At 38.1% G+C, this 21,468-nt stretch overlaps 1 protein-coding gene across 1 annotated transcript in view; it reads right to left on the minus strand.

Moving 5' to 3' along the window:
* Positions 1 to 144: 144 nt before the first annotated feature.
* The window catches only part of LOC144964222 (uncharacterized), a 32,563-nt gene continuing 11,239 nt past the window's right edge, over positions 145 to 21,468 (minus strand). The window contains exon 3 of the mRNA XM_078898237.1: positions 145 to 2,425. Within this exon, the coding sequence (XP_078754363.1) occupies positions 924 to 2,425 (1,502 nt within the window). The 3' untranslated portion in view covers positions 145 to 923. The remainder of the gene's footprint in view (positions 2,426 to 21,468) is intronic.

Genomic DNA, 21,468 nt, shown 5'->3' on the forward strand with positions numbered 1-21,468 from the left:
GGGAGGGGAGGCGGGCGACGAAAAAAGAAAATATAGCAAATCAGTATCTTGATTGATATTGAAACATAACGTGATCTTTTTCCATACAAAAAAAAATTTTTCAACAATTATTGTTGCTACACTCCTGCTAAAATAATTGTTGTATTTTCTTTTTTATTATTATTTAACTGGGGGAGTTGGTGGTCGGGGGAGTACAGCAACACTTTGAAATCAATGCCTATCGCTCACTCGCAACAGGATGGACGTACACATTTCGCCCCTCACTGACAAACGCTTTATTTCATTACGGTTTTTTTTTTAAGAAAAAAAAAACAACATTTACTTATATGTACAGATAGAGATACCCAAAGACTCGAGTTGGAGGCCTTGTGAACGCAAACTAATGCAGTTTTCTGGTCAAAATGAAAAAGAAGCGTTGTCAGTGAAGGGCAGCAATGGTGAAAGTAGTCTATCGGGTGCATTGGTCCACATAAAAGTATCCGCATGTGATTTAATCACTTCTACAACGATCAACAATAAAAATAATTTCATAACACGAAACATGAAATTCTGAGTTTGGCATTATACTTTCCTACATTAAGTATCTTTTATCTTGCAAGTTATTATTCTTCAACAAACGTTAAGGGGACAAGAGTCCACAGATTTACACTGTAAACCCATTGAATCAAACTGAAAAGATAACCAACTATTAGACGGCTCTAGCTAACATTTCCGTCAAAACAAGCATAGAATAAAGCCCGATTTATTCGATGCAGATTAATGGCTTGAAGTATTGATCAAAGGATAAAGGAAGAACAGGGGGAAAATAATTATCAAACAGAAACAGAACGAAGTTTTTTTAAAGATGAAAGGGAAGATAAGATTTGAAATAAGCAGTTTCGGATAAGAAGCAGAATTATATTAATTATCTGTAATTAGCCTTTTCAAGCCAAAATTCGAAGCATATCAGAGACTGCTGCGTTGCAAATAGGGCACTTCCTGTCCAATTCAGCAGGCTTATTAACAATGCTTTCTGCACAATCCATACAGAAGTGATTGTGTCCACACGGCACTAATGCAGCAACCACGTCTGCCTCTTCGCATACCTTGCACATTCGAGGAGTGGGTGAACCCTGGGATCCCGACGATTCACTCAAAGAGCAACTTTTACTGGCAGGACTAGATTCCCCACTGGGGAAACCGTTCGCATCTGATGACGTCACCATCTGCCCGAACATAGTGTGATCTCCTGCAAAGCCGCCTCTGTAGTAATCTGCAGATGAAGATGTGGAGAAGCCCATGATATCGTTGTTGTTACGTCCAAAACCGTTAAGACAATTCGTCATGTCTCGGCTGCTTGTGGACGATGTGCCGTTTGTAGATGATTGTTGGATAATGTTACTGAGGACTAAAGAGCCCTTGGTTGGTGTATTGGAAGATGTGGAGAAGAGAGGAAATCCAGAGAAAGAAGATCCATCCCCGACAGGGTCCGACTCGTTCAGTCTGCTACTGCCGTTAGTTCCTCCCAGATGGCCTTGGATTTGCCTATTGGAGAATGAGCCACTGCTTAGGAAATCTTGAGGTGATGCGCTGGCGGAGTTCGAATTGCTCGACATGCTTCCAACTGACATGTTGCTGTACTGAATTCCTCTCATGTTGTTGATAGCTGAGGAAGACTGACCGTTGCCCATGTTGTTGTACTCGGAAGTAGCGCTGCTCCAAGTTTGGATGGGGTTGTTTTGAGTTGAGGGTGTGTTTTCTAGAAGACCGCTGTAACTTCTCCAGGAATTGTAGTTGTTTGACGTAGACCGAGGGGGTGAGTTGTAATTTGGACTGTGAAGAGAGTTGAAGCCGTTTCCGTTATTGATGTAGTTGTTTGATAAGTGGTTGGCGTTACCGTTAGGAGGAGAGGACGATTCTGTGTACGAGTAATGATAGTCATTGCTCCCAAATCGTGGTTCGTCGCAACCTTGAAGGTTGGTCGTGTCTTGGAGGCGACAATTTCTGGTGCGCACTTCAATGTGTCGTTCAATCATAATGCGTGCTCTTTCAACGTTTGAAGGTTGTCCTCGGATTTCAAAGATCGGGGCTTTGTCCCGGTTAGGGGTGACGATAAAAGTGTCGGTGTCTTGCTGTATTTGTTTGATGGTCTGTCCTTTCAAGCCAACCACCAAGCCAACCACCCGGTAGGGTACTGTCACATGCAGAACGACGTCCCCTTCACGAGTGACTGGCTTTATTACTTCTCCTCCTCCTCCTATTCCGTTTTTGTGATGATTTCTTGATGCTCGAATCTGAGTGAAGTGATCTGCAGCACTGTTTATTTCAGAAATGACCAAGTTTACAGCCGTTTCCTTTCCGGTAACGACGAAGACGGGAGGTTCCGTTCTCATTGGAGTCTTGATATATGTGTTTGTTCTTGCTCTCAGATCTTTGATCTTGCACCCTGAAAATAAAATGAAAAAAAGGTAATAAAAATGTATGAATAGCTTGTGAGCCTGTAGAATTTTAATATCAAGATGGTAGATCAAATCCAATCGGAGTAATCAGTTGTCTAAAAGAAATGATAAGCACACAGTAGACCTCCGATGCAACTACTCATCATTTATCTACTAGTTATCGCCCTTCAGTGGCAACGAAACCAATTGCTTAGTTATCACATAGCTGTTATGTTTATAGAAACCGACTTAATAATTAAATCCAAAAATGCGTAAGGGCCCCCCAAGGCAAAAAAGGGGCATCAAAGTCAAGATTAAAAAAGAAAAGAAAAGAAACATGGATCGATATCTAGTACCAATCCCCATAGGACGAAAGAAAGGTGAACTCGGCAGGATGGATGGAGCGTGCAAGGGGGAGGGAGGGAGGGAGGGTATGTACGGGGGCTATTACAGGCAGCAGGGCTAAAGCAAACAGTCGGCATTGATCTTATCTCTAGTCTCCTACTTCCAACGATAGGACTTTTTTTTCGTAATGATGGAGGAGTCAATGGCCAAGTGTCCTGGTAAGTTTGGGGGAGGGGGGGGGGTAGCATTTTCGCAGACTTGACTTGGCACACGGTCTACACAGTATGGATTTTTTTAACCCCCAAAATGAAAATTCAACAGAAGGATAGCGATTACACTACCCTATGATTCATTAATGATGGATATGAGAGAGAGAGAGAGAGAGAGAGAGAGAGAGAGAGAGAGAGAGAGAGAGCGATCTGATGACATTCTCTGCCAGTTGTCTCCAAAAGATTTTTCTCTTGTGTCATTGGAGAGAAAAAAAACATAGCACATTTCTGCGTTTTCAAGACGCTATAATCATGTTTGACATAAGTGAATAGAAGATCAAAATGTCAATGCGAAAGGTATGCAAGTTAAAAATAAAAAAAAAGAAGAAGAAAAAGAAAAACAAATGACTAATGATCAGCGAGTATAAAATAAAATGGTTTGGTCACAGCACAGGAATTCTGCTTATAAAAATAATCATAATTTCATTTCGTAACAGGATCCTAGCTATGTTACAAACATTACAGGATTTATAATAATAAATGACCGATCAATGCAAATCATCTAAATAACCCCAGCTTCATTTGTCTTTTGTCATTGATTGCATGGACATGACACAAAATAGAATTAATATGCGGATGAAGTAGAGATAAAAATGCGACGATGAAAGTGTCAAGGGTGGCTTATCACTCCAAATCGATGGCGGAGACGACGACGGGAGGAGGAGAAGAAGATATGGAGCGATGGCAATATGAGATGACTTTTACAGAGTGGAAATGGAAAAGCAAGGGAATGACTGGCTAGCCGGATTAAATATTTCATGTGCCAGTAGAGTGCCTTCTTGGTGTATGCATCAGCAGTAGGCACTCTTCTAACACACACACACACACACACACACACACACACACACCACACACACAACTGGAAAAGAAGAAGAAAAATATGGATATGGCGAAAGAGACGAAAAAGACAAGACAGCTTGATGTCTGGATGGATAAATAGATAGATGAAGTGATGGATGGATACATCTACAGATAGATGAATGGATGGACGGATAAGTAGACAGATAGATGAATGGATGGATGGATAAATAGACAGATAGATGAATGGATGGATGGATAAATCTACAGATAGATGAATGGATGGATGGATAAATAAGGCAGATAGATGAATGATTGGATGGATGGAATCATTTGATGGCGGTCTTGGTAATATTGCAGAGAGCAATCTAAAAACAAAAAGACAGTGAGACTATTCTTTATCTATTTTAAAAATGAAAATCTTTATTTTACGAAAAAGTATTAAACAATAATTTAATCTGCTCTTAAATGGAGTATAGTATAATATGTATGCACACACCATGCATCCTTTCATCTATTTCATCGATATTACAAATAAATAACGGAGGCTTATAGTAAATCAAATCGTTTTACGTATCGGAGCGAAAATTGATTAATCCTGCGTAAACCAAAGTAAGCAAATGGCCAATTAAATCTGATTATTTCAACTGAAAAGACATTCATTATTTTACAAAGAATGTAATTGCGGCGTTATTGATTTTTATATAACAAGAAATCACAACAATCCGCAAACACAACACCAACTGCAGCAACACGGAGATACAAACACGCAATGCCCAACATCATTTGATGCAAAATATAGTTGGTAAAATACAAATCCTAAACAATCCCATATCGCAATAATGGAAAAACCAGTGAAAATCTATTTTTAAAAGGTCAACTGAAGCCTGTTGGGAGTAAGTTTGTGTCACCGATCGAAGTTGAAAGTATTTTGGCCAGGGATAGTGGTAATAAATCTGCTCTTCTTTGATGAAAGAACAAGGAACTGGACAATGGTCATTGAGTAAAAAGTGTAAATGGAACTTGTAATAATTATTTTAAAAGTAAAAGCATTTGGTCAACAGTCACGGGTACTCGTTTCTGAGCCCGGAATTACGACACACCCGCGCTTTTGTGATTTTTTAAAGGTACAGTAACATATCGCTCAGGTTCATTGTATAGTACTGCACTACGGCAGGTCACTTTAGATTCCCATAAAAAAAATACAAAGGAAAATATTCGCGCCCCATGTGAATAAACAACGGTAAATTATTTCATTATCTCAATTTTTAATTATATTTTTATTTAGTCAGCATCTTGGGCATTCAGTGACGTGCAAGATAACTGATTCGCCTTAGTGACCGCGACGTGATGACGTTCCACCAGCTTTATATCTCCACTTTAATACACGACTATGCATGAGATAACAACACACAAATAAATGATGCCCATTAAACTCGGGCTAGGTCTAACTTCATATTCATTAATTTCATTATGACAGCTTGTCCAACTTGATACTACTACAAAACTACTGTGTGCGTGCAAGGCTTACACCACAAGAGGCTTAATTCGAAATAATGTAATTAATAATACCAGTCGCCGACCATTCACTCTAATCGCACAGGCGTGGCACACATCACACTCACTCTTAAGCATCAGACATAAATTCAGCACAACAGTAATTAAGGCCACGCAAGTAGTGGATTATATAGATCGTGTTTAGAATTACGGAACATTCGATACGCCTCGAGTCAAGAGAATCCATGATTATAAGTTTGTATTAGTCACTTATGTCGCAATGTGGACCTCTCCAAAATTCGTTTATCTATATCTCTATTTTCCAAATACCCTTATCTCTCGTGTGTGAGCGAGAGAGAGAGAGAGAGAGAGAGAGAGAGAGAGAGAGAGAGAGAGAGAGAGAGAGAGAGAGAGTAACGCAAGGTGGATCGGGGGGGGGGGGGGGGGGAAGGGGGGGGGGGGAGTGGTAAACGTGGTCGTTTATTCTTTTCATTATTATTAATATCATCATCATCATCATACTGTAATATACTTTTAGTTATCCAAGAAAAAGTATATGACCTTCCCGAATACACCCACAACTAAAATAGAAAACAGTTATCTGGGATTGAAACAATTTCCGAGTCAATTATATGGTTAATCCTGTCTGTCAGAATCACCGGTCCCAATAGAAGGACGTGAACTGACAAAATATCTGTAGCTCATTTTGCTAAGAAAACTGCCATGCCATACCAGCTAATTCCATTGAATAAAATTACACATCACAAATGTAATCAATGGAAAACGATTTGAATCTTATGACTATAATATGTGTATGTGCGCGCGCTTGAGAGGGGAGGGGAAGGGGAGTAAGACAAGATTATATATATATATATATATATATATATTATATATATATATATATATATATATATATATATATATATATATATATATATATGAGAGAGAGAGAGAGAGAGAGAGAGAGAGAGAGAGAGAGACTATAATAAAGATATATTATAATCGTGATAACATGTACCAAACTGAAGACAGATGAGGATTATCCTTAAGTGCCTGGCCACGATGAGGAAAAAAACACACACAAAAAAAGTGTCATCAATGAGGGACAGGCCTTCTTTAATGTAGAAAGTTTTGTTTCTAGAACCCGAAAAAGGAGAGAAGTGTACTATACTTGCATACAATAGATAGACAGGTCCACAGTCTCCACTTTAAACCAGCCAGCAGATACCGTGTCAAAATTAAACCCATCCACTTCATGCTGAGGGGCGGAAACAGAACGCGGGGATATTCTGACACAGGATGGAATCGACCCAAGTTCCTCTGCATTGCGTATCGGTCAGGCTTTCCGTCAATTGAGCACCCTTTATACTTCCCACGTCAACAAATGCACTGAATGTTAAAATGAAAAAACTAGATGCACAGCGTGTATGTATGAGAAATGCGAGAAAAACTGAAAGCATATTGTTAAAAAAATGACGAAAACGCTTCTAATTTACGAATATCAAACAATACTTACTGCACAGGGAGTATCAAATTCTTAACATAATGACTTCCATCTCAAAATCGTGTACTTAATTTATGTTAAGGAGTGTCGAATGTCCGAGAGAATAAAGTGAACAAAAAAAAAAAACCAGGTCACCCTTGCCATTACATCTCTCGCACTCCAATAAACCCAAATCACTATCTAGATCTGGTTTCAGTCAAAATTAAAACAGCGTCGTGTTGGGCTATCACTTGTTTTAATTGAGAAGCAATTGATAGCAAAACAGGTGTGGTCAGTCGACAGCTTATCAAGTTATTAGGCAATGACCAAGCTCTCGGGGAGAAACTCCGAAGTGACCAGTCCATTCTTCGTCAATAACCAGCTACCAAGGACCGATCGATGGGGGCTAATGTCTCTTGTCATTCAAGATGGCCGAGGACCAGCTGTTTTCAATTCCCCCTAATCAAGGAGGAATTCCCATTTACTGGTGAAAGCGAGCGTGGTGTATGGTTAGATATAATTTGTGTGATGTCGAGCCATAAGCATGAATTTGCCTTTGTCTATCTGTGTGGTTCGTTTCATCATGTACCTTAGTGTCAACTACAAAACTAACCAAGTCATTTAATTTGAGCTTTAGAGCATGTTCTCATATTGCAATTTTCAGCATTTTCCTCTAACCCTTAAGATATACTAAGACCATTAACCTCTATCAACGGCCAATGAAAATCATCGTTTGATATTTGTATGGTGCAAAGGTTCTGACAATACAACGAGTATCACTTTCCATTCCTATAGAGGGTGCACTATAGTATTAAGCCAAAGGCATTGTTCTAGTAACTTTTTAAAGGTCGCTTGCAAAACTTGAAATCAACTAAACTAAAACGTGTTAATGTAACGTGCGTAATACTTTTACATCATTGTCAACAAATAGGATTTAAGGCTAATTTCTTAATAGGAAACAAAAAATTAGGGATAACACCTTCAAAGAAACGCGCCCGCCATAGTGTGCTGCTCTATTTAAAACATTAAAATGTGCAAATCCATTCACATATAAAAAGAGAGGGAGGGGGTGAAGTTGAGCGAGAAAGGTGAGCGAGAAAGGAGAGAAGAGAAAGAGAGAATGAAAGAGAGGGGGGAGGGGGGAGAGAGAGAGAGAGTTATGACCCAACAAACTAAATGACATGAAAGGAAAGATGAAAACAAGTTACCGTTGAGTTTTGGAAGGTGTAATGTCCAATTAATGATTATTTTCATTGCACAGGAGGGATTTGTTGGTTTCGTGTAAGGCAAATACAGTAAATGGTCCCATGAACCTAGCTTGGAGACCACAGCAGTCACCTTAGATAGCCAAGGCCATTCGTCACTGCCAGGTTGAACTGTACACTCTTTAACCCACATGAGCTATCTGCTCTGTGCCTCTCTCTATATTTACCTACATTGATAATTTGAAAATGTACGATTCAGTTAGTTTGTCGTGACTGCATTAAGCATACATCTTAAGAATTATATTGGGGGGAAAAAGGTTATTTAGATAACACTAATGCGACATTTTGATCAGAGAGAGGGGTTAAGTATGTGTTTGCGCGCGCATATGTAGAGAAATGTTAACAAATTCTAATTCGATCTTAGTAACTGGGGGGGGGGTGTCATTCCATTAACTTTTGGACTAAATCCGTATGACGTATGAGTGTTGAACACGTGTGCTATGCGGGAGGCTTATAATAGCTTGTAATGAGAATCGAATATTACTACAAAGATAGCATTGTCACATAATATAGCAAGGCTGAGTCACAACATGCACGAGCGATAAACGAATAAAAAGAATGAGAAATCGCATTTAAACTTTCCCCGCGTGGCAATGCTATCAGTACCTATTGACTTTTTGGTCTTGTTAAACAAATCTGGCTGGTTACATGCTAATTACCGACAAATTGAAACCCTACCTTGTCGATAATTATTGACATTTCGGAGCGAATGTGTTCGGGGAAAGTCACTCTTATAACGATATCAATCGAAACCACTGTACGCATAATACAAAATCATTTAATCTATTTAGAATATTCTCGATCGATAAAACAATAACAACTACGTTATAACGACAGGCAACAAAGAAGAGTTTACGTTGAAAGGTAAATAATTGATAACGTTCAACTTTAAGCATTTATAATAAAGAGAACCTCCCCTAACAGGTGTTGTCAAAGGAATTAGGTTAAGCCATAAACATTAAAACGTGTAATCGGGTAAATCCAATTATGCTTGCTTAATCCAATGTTGAAATGTAATGTAAACAACACACTTTTCTCGTGCAAAAATAAATAAATAAATAAATAAAATAAAGTGATATGACAAGATGACAATATGCCAAGAGTTAATTCTCGCATAGATACATCAAGGTAGTTTTCAACAGATTGAGATGAAACAGGCCCTGATATACATCACGGAAAACACACAATTACACATTTATATTATATATATATATATATATATATATATATATATTATATATATATATATATATATATATATATATATATATATATATAATATGTCCACTTAAAGACAACGGCCAAAGGTTTGGATACAGTAACTACGACTGCCTCTAAACCCGCAACAACAAAAACAAACCAAGAAAAAGATGACAGACGGACGAAATGTGTCCACCTAGAATTACACAATTATTACTAGGACGCTTGATGTACAAAACGTGAAAGATATTCATATCTGACAAATGAACAATGAAACAAATTAATACACAAAACTGAATAGAAAATAAAACATAAAAGGTGGGGTGCAATTTACAGCGATTCATATTCAATTAATACTTTAATGGCGACCTGATGTCACTCCTACAGCCACACACACACACACAGACTTACGTGCAGTTGAGTGAAGTACTTATGGTCAGCAAAACAATAAAAAGTACAAAGCCGCAGGCAAATACACCATTTTATCACGGAGGAGACGAGCCGTGCATGAATCAAAATGTATTGCTATTTGAAGCAATAATAATGGCTTTCACTTTTCATTACATAAACTAAAACAAAGACAAAAAAAAGATTGTGGGAACATAGGACTGAATGGTAAACGCATTCAACATGGCCTAAAGTAGTGGTTTTGTCAACGAGGATGCAGGGTTAAATTAAAAGAAAGAAGTACAAAGGACATTATCTAAATTGATTTTGTCGCATTAAGTTAAAGTAAGGACATCGTAATAATGCTAGTGCTTGGGCTTTTATTGAAATGTTGAATAGATAAACCTTTTAAAAAAGGTCCTTAAGGGAAGTAAACAGTACTTTGTTTTTTTTCTTAAGCAACGAATATTTCATTGATTTAGCCCGGTAAAACGCAATGGATGGGTATACTAATTTATACCACGTCAGTGCTACTTCTTTCTTATATATATATATATATATATATATATATATATATATATATATATATATATATATATATATATATATATATATATATATATATAGATCAATTCATTGAAATATAGCTTTACAAACAAAATGGTAAGCCAGAACAGCTGTCTATACCGTTTCAAATATTTACGATGTTACTAATTACTAATTACCTAGTGACGATATGTAGGAAATTAATGATATTTTTATCCGATCCCTCCAAACCTTATGTTCTATACACAATGAGCAAATTAATATTTAAAAGGACTGATTAACATAAATATGAACAATTGTGCGAAACAAAGACAAATTTGTATGAGGTCAATAACGAGTATTATGGGAACAAAATACCGAGATACAGAACAGGTTTAATGACGTGACGCCTATATAACATAATATTGCAATGCTGTAGTCAGGCAGTTTTAATTAATAACAATGACACCTGACCTCTCCACGGTTTCTGACCCCATCAGACAGGCTGGTTGTTTACAGACAACGATTAGACTCCGGGAAACAATACAGGTAACGTTCTTTTCGTGTCGTCGTTTTGCTTGCTGGCCTGGCATTCCAACACATACAAACAAGTACACACACACACACACACACAAATACGCACAGAAACACAAGACGCATTCTCTCAGGAGTGTAAGCAATCTCGGACTCCTTTAATACAGACATAAGAAACACATGGCTACCATCGGAATAAATCACGAGTCCATTACGTGTGATTAAACAACATGCAAATACTCAATCACACTCCCGAGTATACAACTTTGCAAACAATATTCATGACGAATAACATCCATACACAGCTGAAGATGTCACAATAGAATACCTTCTAATTAACCGAAAGAAAAAAACGTGTTTGTGTGTGTATGTGGGGGGGGGGGGGGTTAAAAAGGGTTTTAACAGCAAATGCAACACATTCGTGTCATTTCAGCGCTTTCAAAAAGGAAGAGAATGGAACAGTGAAAACTTTCTAGATATACAATTCAAAGCAAACCAGAAAAAGTAAGACACCAATGCTCGACTGACTACGAGAGATGCAGAGAAAAGAGAAAAGAGAAAAGAGAAGAGAGAGAGAGAGAGAGAGAGAGAGAGAGAGAGAGAGAGAAAGAGAGAGAGAAAAAAAAAAGAGAGAGAGAGAGAGAGAGAGAGATTCAGGCCCTTAAGTTCAAGATCCTATGCTTAATCGGGTCGTTGTCAACACATAATTCTGTGTTAAACAACTGCAAACTGATACCCTGAAATGCCAAAGTGTCAACACAGAAGTGGCAAAGAAAATGGTCTTGAGGAAACAGTTGAGGGAATCAAGGTAACATCAAAACACAGTAATAAATAGAAACATAACAAAGATGCATATGGTAAATGTAACATAACCGTCGGCGGTCATCATCATCTACAACAGCAACAAGGATGAGAGTTGTGACAAGGATATCTCATGAAAATTGTAATGTAAAACACCCTGTATATTTCATGAAAAGTGTAAAGTAAAACAGCCTGTGCATTCCCTCCCCAATGCCATAATAAGTATGGGATATATATTCAGGCCTACACTACAACACCGGACCTGCACGAGCATCGTACAACTATAACCATATTATTATACCCCTTTGACAGACACCATGGTTGGATCGATAGCAGCAGAAAGATATACGTATGCAGAACGCTCACACTCAGTATATTATTGCCATTTTGGATGCAAAGGAGAACAACCCCATAATAAATCAGCACAAAGTGGGATTAAATCCTAATCGCTCCCTGCTCATCGCCGGGTTCTATAAGGGTCTCCACGCTGAGTTCTTTAAGGGTCAGAATACCTATCAGCAAAGATGGGATCCCTGCCTTTGGGGAGGAGGGGGTTCAAAGAGGTATTCTGTAAACATGACCACTGCTATATTACACGAGTGATTTCAGACAGTAACGTCAAGATGAAACCCTATTCAGACAATACTCTTTCAGGTAAGAGTAGGAAACGTTTACCAATTTTGATGGTCCCGAACTTGTCAAAAAGTATAAAACAAATCATTACTCAAACTTTACAGCTGTTGAGAAGTTAAGGGTAATACCAATCAACCGATATGGAGTAAAACGCTCCCCTCATCATAATGAAAAAAGAACGGTCAGTTAAAGGCACACACAAAAAAGGGGAGAGAGAGAGAGAGAGGGGGGGGGGGAAGATTCAGGCCCTTAAGTTCAAGAATTGATCCATTCTTCGATGTAATAAATAAAAAAGAAATGTCCCAACATTTGAACGATCAGTTCACCCAAGTTTCAAGCAATCCAGCGTCTAAACAAGTGAAATGAAAGTAATTAAATAGTTTTCTCTCAAAGATCGACCCCATGAAAATGAAAACTCAGCAGGAAAACGGCAAACGGGGCGAAAGCAGACATTTTGATTAAAATTCTGGACCCCTACTTAATCAGCTTAGCGCTTTTGGAAATAGCATGTAATTCACTTTCATAGTATGACATCCATCAAACGTAATTCCCTACTTGTTATTGAGAGAACGAGTCCATTAGAGAGCGCTACAGGCCGTACTGTCGTATAATGACAAAATACCTTTCCCCATATTGATTGGAACAAAAAGTTGAATTCAAATAACTAGGAATAAAGATGACCAATCGACATGTCAATCAATAACTCTGAAACTGGAAAATCTTTTCCAGCTTTAGGTTAATGAAAATGTCCCACATATTAAAAATCGTTCAGTTTGAGAAATATCCAACGTCACAACGGGGCATTTTGCTCAGCATGTCTCATGGGTATGTTTACAACTTTCATAAACAAAGCAGCGTGTTTACATTTATTGAGAAATGCCTAATCGTTGTGCAGTGACAAATCTTGTGATCGATGACGAGGTTGGAAGAAAACATGAATAATAGATCGCTCCCATTCAGCGATACCCGCAGCAAAAAACGAACAAGTTTCCGAAATGTGAAAAAAGACGTTTTGTCATTACACGGCAGTATGGCCTCTGTCGCTTTGGGCAATTACTATTAAAAGCAAAATCACTTATATTGATGTAATCGAAGGAAATACAAGCATAAAAATAATACAGTACATAATTCAAATTATCAAAGACATTGCCATAAGGGCAGTAAAGATCGTCTTTATACCGCCAGTAATCAGAACGGCTTGGAAATACAATCAATAATAAATTCATTTTAAGTGGGCACAATTTTCTACAATCTTAATCGTCCATTAGTAGTAAGGTTATGATGGCTGTTTTTAAATCGTGTAAAAACTAGCACGATCTGTACGCACAAATTAATAAAATGACGTATGAACCGAAATCGATAAGCGATTTAATAATAAAAGCGGTATAGAGAGTAAACCTTACACAAAATCCAAAACGTGACATACAAGTCTATCCATTGTTTTGATTTATGGGGAAAGGATAGAAACTAATGGAAAATACATGCATGTCAAACCCAGCCAGAGGGGAATCGATATCATGCAACAAAAACATAACATAACATGTTACATGCCGACTGCAATATTAATTATTATTATTACTGCCAACCCATCATACAGCTATAAATCGGAGCAGCCATTCCATAAAACGCATTCCAACCACAACGTATTGATTTTATATTTGATCTGAAATACATTCTGCTGGTAAATTGCAAAAATTATTTTCGTCCCCATCACCATTGAATGAGAAACAAAACACGTTGACTTCCAGACAACACACAGATAAAGATGTTGATGGAGTGACGCGAGAAGGGGAAAGCCTATCTGGGCAAGGTATTTTCCAAGATAACACACACAGCCCTGTTACTCAGTGCTAAGGTATTTTACACCAGTACAAACATTACAGTTGGGAATATTCAGTCCAAGCGAATGAAGGATTTCAGTACAAATAAGTCTGTACTGTAAGGAGCGGCACCATAAATTGACAATGAATTCATCAGAATACATCATTAGAATAAGTAACCTTTCAATGAAGGAAGACAATGGATTGCATGCATGCAGTCTGTGATAGATCTGAGATCGTATGACAAAATAAAAAGGAATTAAAAGTGGAGATGACAACAAAACACTAAAGAATACCTCTAAATGACAAAATAACTGGGAAGAGGGGGGGGGGGAGGGAGAGAGAGAGAGAGAGAGAGAGAAACAGGATAGAAATCAATGTAATCGATAAATTCTGTTCACGGAGGATGACCGATTAAAAAGGAGCAGGGTGTGTAACGATGAAGGGATTGATAACGATAGAAAAATGGAGAGTATGAGATGAAATCGGAGTTTTTTAAAAAGCAAAGACAAAATATAAATTTCAGGATGAATGGGAGGGGGAGGGGAGCAGAGGCGTGGCGCAATTGAAGAGAAATTGTTAGTTTTCTATAGAAATATTCACTGATAAAATAATCTAATAAACGTCCCGATAGACTTGATTCAAACGAAAGTTGGTAACCAGGAGTAAACGATCTGAACTGTGCCAAAAATCCGGCAACAAAAATGAAACAAATAAACAAACACAAAACACCATAATATTCGGAATTCGTCTGCTAAGAGGCAGGTCTGGATAAGAGAGGAGCTGAATTGAGAGTGACGCGCGCGTGGATGTAAAATCTACTCCTTGGCACTAAACCAAAATTGGAGGCTTCCTCTCATCACCACCACTACAGCTGATTACGACCAGGCGCCAATGATAAAACAACACTACTTACTTGTTACAGGCCTCCTACACCTTTGTTGAAAATTGATGACCTTTACCCTCAGCCTTTCTTGATTAAATGTCGATGTTTACTTAATTCAAATATGGAGGTGACCGAACATTATTTTAACTCTCGCCGCACCGCACATGGGATGGGTTGGGGTCATGAGTTGGGGTGAAAACATGAACTCATTGGCGGAAACCCTAAAGGGTTAAATCGATAGGCGTTGCTAAACTGCCGTACTCCGGAAAACCCATATTTTTAAATTTGGCCATAAAACTAGTCCTCCAAATTTCAATCGATTTAGACCGACATCTGAAGGACGAGTTTTTCTGGCCAAATTTTAAAACATGAGTCTTTCCAGAGCACGGCAGTATGGTCTCATTTCGAGGGAATCAGAGAAAATCATCAAATAAAAAAAAAATTAAGCAATATAATCCGTAATCAATGGGCAATTGGATAAACCAATTTTTGCACTTCAAACAAATCAGATAAGTGTCGAAAAGTTAAAAAGCAATATTCTACTCAGGTAACAACAGTGAACAGATGGCTGAAGAAAGGATATAACTGATTTGTCAAACATAATTGTAATCCCTGATGGTACTTAGATACAGTAACTCTAATGCAAATTACTTAACTATGTACAGGTAAAAAGGAAATATACACTGTAAACAAAGCAACCTAGATACAATCAAACTGCAATGAACAGTAATGAATGTGTATATTGAAAAATGAAACATACAAACTAAAAATAAAATGAAGAGTCAAAGTATAAGACGCAAATATAGGGCTCTCCCCATAATCTAACTTTAAAGAATAAATCGACTAAAAATATAGTTTTAATTCCAAAGGGCAACAACTCGTACATCGTAACAACTTTCAGACAAGCGACCTCTGTTCCAGAATACAGAACAAATTACACGATATGAAACATTAAAATGGAATGCATTAGTCATGCGGTGTATGGGTCGTGAGCGAGATGCTCAGTGATAAACTATGTAATTTATTAATGACAGCAAATAGCTTCACTGTCACACATAGGAACAATAAACGATTCACTACCTACGGGGCTAAACTGAAACATTTAAAAATAAAGAAATATTGCCCGCCATTAAAAAGAAAAACAACCAAAAAGAAAAAAAAAAAAAGAAAAACACACGCTGAACTTTCAAATGAGGATGTAGGACCATGATAAATTTTAAAACAATAACATGAAACTAATTGCCATCATGTACACCAATGTCAATGTGCAAAAAATGCCGACCCCTCCCAAAAGATACCATTTAATCGGGACCAGTTTTTCACCAAGAGCAACATCCACATAACTACATCCGATCAATAACCACGCCAAATTCGCTAGACGTTTGATATTTACAAGACAGACACATGGCGCACCCGTTCGGCCATCGGTGCCATATCTTTATACAATTCTAATTTGGTTACGAGACCGTACCAAACACAGTATCGCAATACACTGACAAAACATGGTATGCTCATGGTAGTCACACATATTTAACTTCATAACATCAATAAATCATGATTATCATACTGTCTCAAATAAACTCAAGTTTAAGATGCTTATGACAAATACAAATTAGGTGACATAGTATTTAATCCAAGTATCCCGAAAGCGGAAGACACCCAATGAGATAAGAAGAAAAAAAGGGTTTTATCAGTTTGTAGTAGAATATGGAACATACGAAAATACTGTCTGCTCTCTGAGTTCATCTTGTCAATGTTCTGATCCAATTTCTACCACGAAACATAGGCGTGCTGAGATGCACAGCGAGAGGAAGCCAGATAGTGTTTGATTACAGAGAAAACGAGAAGTGTCTGTGGTATATTATACGACTGTGATTTAAGATAACCCGAAAAAAAAAAAAAAAAACACTTAGGAAAATAAAATGCATAAGCCTTCAGTGACATCTTTTGTTCGGTCAATTGATCAATCCATCGATCATTTGCCTGGTGAACAACATTTGCATTTGGATGAATTAATACATGGATAAAGAAAGAGGACGAACAGTAAACAAATGGTGATTATTGGACATCGGCAACGCTCAACGATAAATAGAGCATTAAACTCCAACCGTAGCCTCCGCCAACTTAGAGCCTCGACTCAAGGGCTTGACTTCTGACGTCATTTATAAATCAGTGCGGATTCGTGAGTTGTCTCTAACAGTCATAGACATGTCTTTTGACGTAATTGTATGGTCAGTGAAGTTATAGTGTCAAATCATGAGTTTACAAAAGCTAAGTTCGAATTCGGGTTAAAATATGCAGAGATAGCACTACTTGTAATCACTCAGTGATCCCACGTGGAATCATGTTGATCAACAGGCCCGTGTGCATTCTCGTCCGTTGTGAGCGAATCACAGAACTTAAAATGCCCAAGCCAAAAGAGTCTTCTGTTACAATGATTACCATCATTTTTGCCGTTATTCAAATAATCGATGAGGCCCCAGGTTTGAGGTTTTTTTTTTCAAAAGTGAAGGCAGGACATGTAAAACGAACGATATTTGAAGGACGAGTTTTCCGACCAAATTGTGACATTGAGACGCATCTCTCCAGTTAACTGGTGAACGTGCTTAACTGGTGAACGTGTGTGTCCTGTCTCAGACAAAACCGAAAACACTCGACACACTCCAATGTAACTGCATTTACCACTGAGTTACCGCTGATGTCAAATAACTAGTCAGTCTGCCAACAGTCCGAACGGGTGACAACAATATTAATTAATGATAACATAGCGTCGACACGAGCTCAAGCCAAGCGTAAATTCGCAAGCGCTCCCCTCATCCACTGGAAAGACGGTACCTAAAGAAGTGAACAATCAAAACAGAGATGAGATGGGGAGGGGGGTGGAGAGTGAAAACACAAAAAGGACGATAATAAAATTGCAAAAATCAATAAAATGCTGAGCCCTGGCAAATTTAAATTTATCTAAATCTTGCATTTGACGCTAGCTTACACTTATAATACGTGAGTACTCACATGCTGGGAGTATGCATGCCAACGCGGACGCGGTTGCCAGGTATGTTACAAGCTTTCATACTTCCAGCACATACCTTGCCGAAGCGGGATTTTATAAAGAATTGTGTTAGCACGTAAAGGAGTGAGTAGACATATATTGAGGCGAATATACAAAAAGTAATAAACAGAGAGGGGGATAACTTAGCTATACAGAAACAATCACCCCTACTACAAACACTAATCGCATCGCATCTCTCTCTCTCTCTCTCTCTCTCTCTCTCTCTCTCTCTCAATAAATAATATTTAACAGAAAGAATAGAGGTGGACGGATAAAACGATCTACCAACTCACAGTGATTCTCTCCTCTAGGGGGAAATATGTTAATGGCTATAACATTATCGCATTGAAGTGATAGGAAAGCACTCAGGCAGACAAGAGAGATTTATTAAAACAATGGGTGCTTCTATTCGTCCTTGCCAGTCGGTCTTTCCTCGCATTTCCAGCCACCCTCGTGTTGTGTGTTCCATCCGACCTCTTGTTTACAATATTTGCTACATCTCACAAAATGAATCATTAATCTGGCGGTTCACGAAAATTGATTGGACTAAACGGTAGCACGCATCGCAAAGAAAAGTACACAATTTGCCACATAAAACTAGTGTATTGACTAGGTGAGAAAATTTAAGGCAGCTATAAAGTCAAACGTACCTTAATGTTCATTTATGACAAGTACATTAACGTAAGAGCCTATAAAAATTACTATAAACAATATCCCAAACGGCACGTCTAACCATTAGCTGTACCTATTCTACCACAGAATGTGCTAAAAGAAAACGAAAAAAAAAAAATATTACAACAACCAACTTGCGAATTTAACCCACTTAATATTTTAGTTCCAAACCCAAGCTAAATACGTCATGGAAAAACAGGGGGGGGGTGATAAAATAAAGAGAAGAAAAAACCGACTAGTGTGGTCACACACCAGGTCATTTAACAACATATTGCAATGTATAATGCTAGAGTGTAACATAGTAACAACTCTGAAATGCCATATCCTACAGAACATACTCGGTAAAACTGAGGGCAATTAAGCTAATTAAGGCGTTGGCTTGCGATTAGACGTACAGGGCTAGTTCATGAATCCAAAATAAAAGCAGTTAAGGCGGACTGAAAACGCTATGCAACATTAAGACCAGTATAGTGCCACCGAGGACTAAGACTTAAATCTAATAAATAAGCTAAACGTCGTGAGTCAACTCGCATTGTATTCTCTCAAATCCAGATGGCACTGCGAGAACCTATCATAAAGATTGATAACTATTGCATCAAATTATAAAATCGCCCAACTATCATCATATTATGTTCAAGTTGTCAATTGTTACTTGACCGGTTAGACAAGGGCCTAAAAACGTGTAAAAATACCTACAATGTCCGCGTAATAACAATATATTATGATATAAACTATAAACATCGGCGAGGAAGTCGTACAAATCCCCTCGCTCCAATCGTTACTTTACTGTGTAAACGTGTCAACAATCTAAAATGGGGATGTTGATATAAAGGCTCTGTAATCACATCGATGCCAATAGCACCGACCATCCACACCTCTGTATTATCGTCAAAATCAAACAACACGATAATACTGTATGAGTTCATGTATGGCGACTAGGATGGTGGTAGTGAAGGCAGGGGGGGGGGGGTACAAATAGACCTTCATAAGATGGTAAAAGGAGAGAGGTAATGCTATAAATAACATTGCTGATTGCTGCTTAAATAAAGTGAGTTGAATTCTATTCCACTGATATATCGCAATTTAGCCAAGTAATAAAACTCATGACGAAAGTACTACAGCAAAAAAAAGAAACCGTCGGTTATTTATATTTATAAACTACCACAAAGGGCGGGATGGGCTGAAGTGAATGATGCCTGAATATCGGTATCCTTAAGTTAACAACGATTATTCCAAAAGAGAGCAAAAGCAGGTGGAAAAGGATGAGGAGACCAAGAAGAAGAGGAGAGGGGAGGATAAGAAAAGAGAAAACGAGGAAAAGGAAGAAACGATACATCAAGGCTAATGTGTAACCACTCCAGGAATCCGATATCACGAACAACAGCAAACATTAAAGGATCAACATTGCGTTACATAATGCCACATCCAGAATGATATCGGCGAAATGGCTGTCTTAATTTAATTAAGTGATCAATATCCCTTTGCAATGTACTGTAATTGATTTCCCATACGCCTCACAGTTCCCAGGGTTTCAGGGGGAACATTTTTTTCTCCCTGTTTTTCATCTAATTACAACAAGAGGGCTAATGGCGTCAACACAGAAGTGGGACCAGCCAACAAAAATAGACTACATACCAAAGAGTAAACAGCAACACTCGAAGCTTTTTACAGGATTGACATGTACGTGAGTGCTTGTAATTGTATGATTTGAGTGGCAATGGGATGAGGCTCGTTTCTAAACAGAATTAGAACTCATTTCACCGGGTCTACTAGATGCAGACTAACTAGTTAAAGGAAAGAGACGCATTTAAAAATTTGGCAGGAAAACTCGTCCAATATCGATCGGTTTAAATGACCCCCAATCATCTTGGAAAAAAACTCTCAAAACTTGGCTGGTTAAATAGAAAGAGTGCCGAACAGGCAACCCATTTACATTAAATCAAAAATTTGGTGTGGTGTGACATGCAACTGGGAATAAACTTTGCAAAGCGCTCCGCATATGGGTGACGCTGTGGTAACACATTTGACATTAGGTACGACTAAAGTAGAAAGTAACTTCGTAAATAAAAGTATGTTATACAAAAAAAAAAAAAAGAGGGTGCTCATTGCATAAGAAAAGACGGGATTGAATAGTAAACGGAAAAATACACAATAAGTATGAGTAATACTAGTATAACATTGCCATCGTGAGGATCAAGACACGGAATACCTGGAGTGTAGATAACGACAACGATTAAAGGTAGAGCTCTGTCAAAGCAAGGGAAGGAAATGCGAGCGCCTACCCAATGTAGCGAATTACCATACTGGGGATAAAGGGAAAGGTGTGACACAAAGAGGAAAATCTAGAGCCTCAATCCACTCACAGGAAGCACAACTTCCGTTGTCTAACACCATTAACCAGTTCACTCTGGAAAGACACATATAAAAATTTGGTCAGAAAAATCGCCCTTCAAATTATAACAATCGATTTAAATGACTCCCACCTTGGCAAAAACTCTCAGTGAAGTCCCAGGTTTGAGAATTTTTGCCAAGATGAGGGTCATTGAAATCGATCGATATATGAAGGAACCAAGGTTGTTTTTTCCCGGCAAAATTATAAATACATGTTATTCCAGAGTACGGCAGTGAACCGGGTAAACTAAAAATCAATTCATTAAAATTATGACTCACCAGCCAGAGTAAAAACAGCATTGAAAAGAGGCTTTTGTGCGTGACCATCGACGGGTAACCGAGAGGTGGCGCAAAATACAAAGGAAATGATAAAACCACAGGTCAGCTTGTTGTATCAATACGATACAAAGGAATGCGTGAAAGAACAGGCACACATTGCATGTTGTCACACAATAGATAATTGATGCTATGCATTTATCTAAAACGCTCACAACAT

The sequence above is a fragment of the Berghia stephanieae genome, chromosome 2 (assembly GCF_034508935.2).
Source record: "Berghia stephanieae isolate SIO BIC M18660-M18661 chromosome 2, UCSD_Bste_1.3, whole genome shotgun sequence".
Lineage (NCBI taxonomy): Eukaryota > Metazoa > Mollusca > Gastropoda > Nudibranchia > Aeolidiidae > Berghia > Berghia stephanieae.